The 3,742-nt window shown below is 33.2% G+C and overlaps 1 protein-coding gene across 1 annotated transcript; it reads right to left on the bottom strand.

The window, feature by feature from the left end:
• Positions 1-3,742, bottom strand: LOC123885700 (protein trichome birefringence-like 25). The gene is made up of 3 exons (XM_045935004.1): positions 3,219-3,742; positions 2,376-2,659; positions 1-1,023 (listed from the first exon to the last, which is right to left on the bottom strand). The coding sequence occupies exons 1-3, from the start codon at positions 3,640-3,642 to the stop codon at positions 247-249; spliced, it is 1,485 nt and encodes a 494-aa protein (XP_045790960.1). The 5' UTR covers positions 3,643-3,742; the 3' UTR covers positions 1-246.

The following is a 3,742-nucleotide window of genomic DNA, read 5'->3' as shown; positions in this document are numbered from 1 at the left end:
GGGGCACTATTTAGCATTTGCCTTATAATTATGTTGAAAAGGACAGGAAATGAGTTTTTACAAATTACATGGCAAAGTTTTGATTATGCTGTACAATACCATCTACACAAAGAAGCTCAACCTAATAGAAGTATTGAATCACACTATCATGTAGTAAAAAATCCTGAGTTTCAAATTATCATTGTTGAAACCATTTTCAAAGTTCAAATCTATGTGATGCAGTGACAGATTATTCTCACATTATTATTAACCATTGACTAACATTTCCATTACTATATCATTCCATGAATCAATTGGTCCTGGTAAACACCAATGCAAGCAATCATTCTGAACTTTAGCATTCTTATCTTTTGCAAATGGCTGAAACTGTCTATAAGGTCCTGGATGTCCATCTGGTCTCAACAATGAAAGAAAAGTTGTGTCCAAAAGTTTCAACTTTACCCTTTTCTCAGATCCTAGTGATGTAATAGCTTTCTCAAACTCATCAACTTCAATACCTCTCATGATAGAATCTACATCTATCATATCAATTTCACCCTCTTTGAAGGGTATAGTTCTATTACAATACCCTCCACTAAACCATTCACCATTTTCAAAATGATCTGGTGTTGTAGTTCTAAATAAAACAGTTGCATTATGGCTAGAACTTGTAAAGAAGTTGAAAACAAGTTGTAAAGCTTTGCGGTACGCGTAGTCGAACCCTAGATCGGTTAAATTCTTTCCAGGACAGTAATGGCAGCCAGATACTTTGTTGTTTTCATGATATATTGAAGACTTTAGAAACCATTTTCCACCACCAATTACAACATAATCAAAAGTGTTGAATTGTTTGGTCCATAGTTGGTCAAGAGTATCAAGATGAAGTTGTACCATTGAAGATGAAACTCCATTCATGTCTTCATAAATAGCTGCTTTGATAAGGAAAGGTGTCCATATTACTGAGAGTGTGAAGTTATGAGAAGGAAATTTCCATATCTTTGATCTATATTCCTTGTCATGGTAGATCTCAACAGCTGGTTCCACCTGTGTGTCAAGTAAGATCATTGGAATTTGATTTAATGCACATTTTGTAGGACCAATTGTTGAGACAATACATGGTGCAACAATGAGATAAACCAAGTATTTGTGGGGACAAAGCTTATCAAATTAAGGAGTATTGACATAACAATGTGTGCAAGACACTACTAGAAGAAAATAAAGGTACTAGTTTATGATAAATGGGGTGCCATTTAAAGCCTACTTGCGGGGTGCCATTTAAAGCCAATGTTTTTTTTATTCTATATGGATTAGCCCAATACAGGAAGTGACACCGAAATGATTCGAATCAGAGACTTTGAGAGAAGCAAATTTCAAGGACCCAATTCTTCACGACGGGCCATTTTTATAAGTAATTTGGCAAGTGTTGTATTCATGGAAACTTGAAAGCAAACTTTCAAGGTGTTTTTTTACACTAACTATGACAAACACAAAGCTAATCTAGAACATTTGGTTGCAAGTCTTTCCTTATTCAATGTAGGTAGGGGGAAAAATGTAGGTAGGAAAAAGACAGTGGACCAAACCATATGCTATTAGCACCAGCTGTATTCCAAAATCAACAACATTTTATTGACAATGACAAGGATTATTCATTGCAATATGTTGAACCATAGTGCTTGTAAATCATGATTTGGAAATAGTACCAATTAGATTATTGATGCAATGCAATTTATTTACATCATTGAATCACATGGCCTTGTTTTAAAATCTTGGAATCATGCCTTTCACTACATTTAAATGAAGAGAAAAACCCAAAAAAGATGTTGTCATGGTGAATTCTTGAAATTTTACAAGCCCAAAAAGTGGAGTGAAGCACAAGTGTCTTCAAAGGTTGGTGAGGAAAAAACATGCAATTGAGCATCTTTTAAATTGCGGGCGGCAATCATAATTACAATCACAACCACATCGCAACTGTAATTACAATCACATTTATCTATAATATTAAGGATCACAACGTAACTATAGTTTAAAATCTTAATTTATTAGTAGATAGTACTAATCAAGAGTAAAATCTTTGTAATAAAAACACTCCGGATATCAAGTTGCACAAAAAAATACACTCGAGTAGATTTTAAGTTGTGATCTGCAATTGCAGTTATAGTCACAACTTCGAAATTTTTTATGTCTTCACAGCTGTATTACAACCGCGATTTCAACCACTTCAGTTGTATGTATGTAACCACAATACAAAAAATCGCAATGTAACCGCAGTTAAAAATCTTGAATCACTATTAGTACTAGTATTAATCAAGAGTGAAATTAATCTTTCCAACAAAAAGGCCTAGAATTTGAAGTTGCAAATTAGATAGTAAGATCAACAAAGTTAACAATACCTATACCTGTGAGAGAATGCAAAGTAGGGATTGAACATGGTTGCGTGAGATAGAATCACCAATAAAGGACATTGCTTTATTTCTCATGAGATTAAGAAACTTCTTTGGGTTGAACTTTGGTAATTCACACTCTTTTGGGGTCCACCTCCAATAAAGGTACCCTAAATCTGGCCGTCCATTTTTCATGCAATTTTGATGAGGTTCAATCACATGACAACTCTCATTTGTGTACATTGGATAAGATAGATCAGACACCCAATCTCCCACAAACAAATCACATTTTTCTGCAACTAAACATTTGCAAAGTACATTATTAGTACTAGTTCAAACATTGCCATAAACGCTTCAAATTAGTCAATTAGTCACCGCATGTTTGGTATCACGGTAAATCAGAAGTTCTGAAATATAGCTTTTATCAAAATTATAGTGATACATCGTGATTCTGCCAAATTAAATACATGATAAAACAATGTAAGGATTTTGAAAAAAGATTTGGGATTGCAATTTTGGTCTAAGCTAAGGTTTTTCTATGTATTTACGACTGCAACCACAATTTAATTTCGGTTTAAAACCTTGGAACAAAGTAAAAGAAAAATGAACTTAAAATATAGTTAACCATGCATGTATGGAATTAACTCAATAAGAAAAGTAGTAACAAGCAATATTAGGTTAATTTAAATTTTAAAATCATGCAAAGCTTAGAAATGAGAAGAAATAAAAGCAACATGGGTGATTTTTAATTTTTGTCCATAGCTATGTTAGAAAATTTCAAGCAACATTTTTGAAATGTAAATAAAACACACAAAATAAACATTTTATTCACAAAAACAACCAAAAAAAGTCTCTTACCATTCAAAAAAGTTTGAGTCTTGTTGTTCACTTGAAATTCATCAAATTTTGGTGCTTCAATTGGAGAAGAGAAAACAGAGGACTCTGTTTTTGGTTCTGTTTGAGGTGGAGGAGGAGAAGAAGAAGCTTTTTCTATCTCTACAAATGATGAAAAACTGAATGAATCCCAAAAAACAATACGAAAAGCAAGACCCACTAAGAAAATTGATGCTGCAAATTTTACACAGAAAAGATTGTGATTTTGAAGTGAAAACAATGAGCTAAAATTTTCAGCTCTGTTCTTCACCATGTTGAAGGACCAAAGATGGAAAATGAAACAAGTTTGGGACTTAGGTACTTTTTTACATGACAAATAAAACGGTGTTATGAAGTAGTAGTAATTGGTATAGGGAAGGATATGGAAACTATTAGTTGTTAAGAACATTAATTGTGATGATGCAATACTTGATTGAGGACATTAGTGTCCCATGTGGTGTGGGTGCAAGAAATGGTAAAATTGAAAACATAGATGTGAGACAAGAATA

This window comes from Trifolium pratense, linkage group LG5 (genome assembly GCF_020283565.1).
Source record: "Trifolium pratense cultivar HEN17-A07 linkage group LG5, ARS_RC_1.1, whole genome shotgun sequence".
Lineage (NCBI taxonomy): Eukaryota > Viridiplantae > Streptophyta > Magnoliopsida > Fabales > Fabaceae > Trifolium > Trifolium pratense.
Note: the sequence above shows the minus strand (reverse complement) of the source record. Positions and strands in the feature narration are given on the sequence as shown.

Excerpts from the sequence above, each read along its gene's own strand:
- LOC123885700 (XM_045935004.1), bottom strand. The coding sequence starts at position 3,642 with ATGTTCTTAACAACTAATAGTTTCCATATCCTTCCCTATACCAATTAC. Across the intron at positions 2,660-3,218 it reads GACTCAAACTTTTTTGAATG|TTGCAGAAAAATGTGATTTG; the intron begins GTAAGAGACTTT and ends GCAAATGTTTAG. Across the intron at positions 1,024-2,375 it reads TACTTTGCATTCTCTCACAG|GTGGAACCAGCTGTTGAGAT; the intron begins GTATAGGTATTG and ends CTTGACACACAG.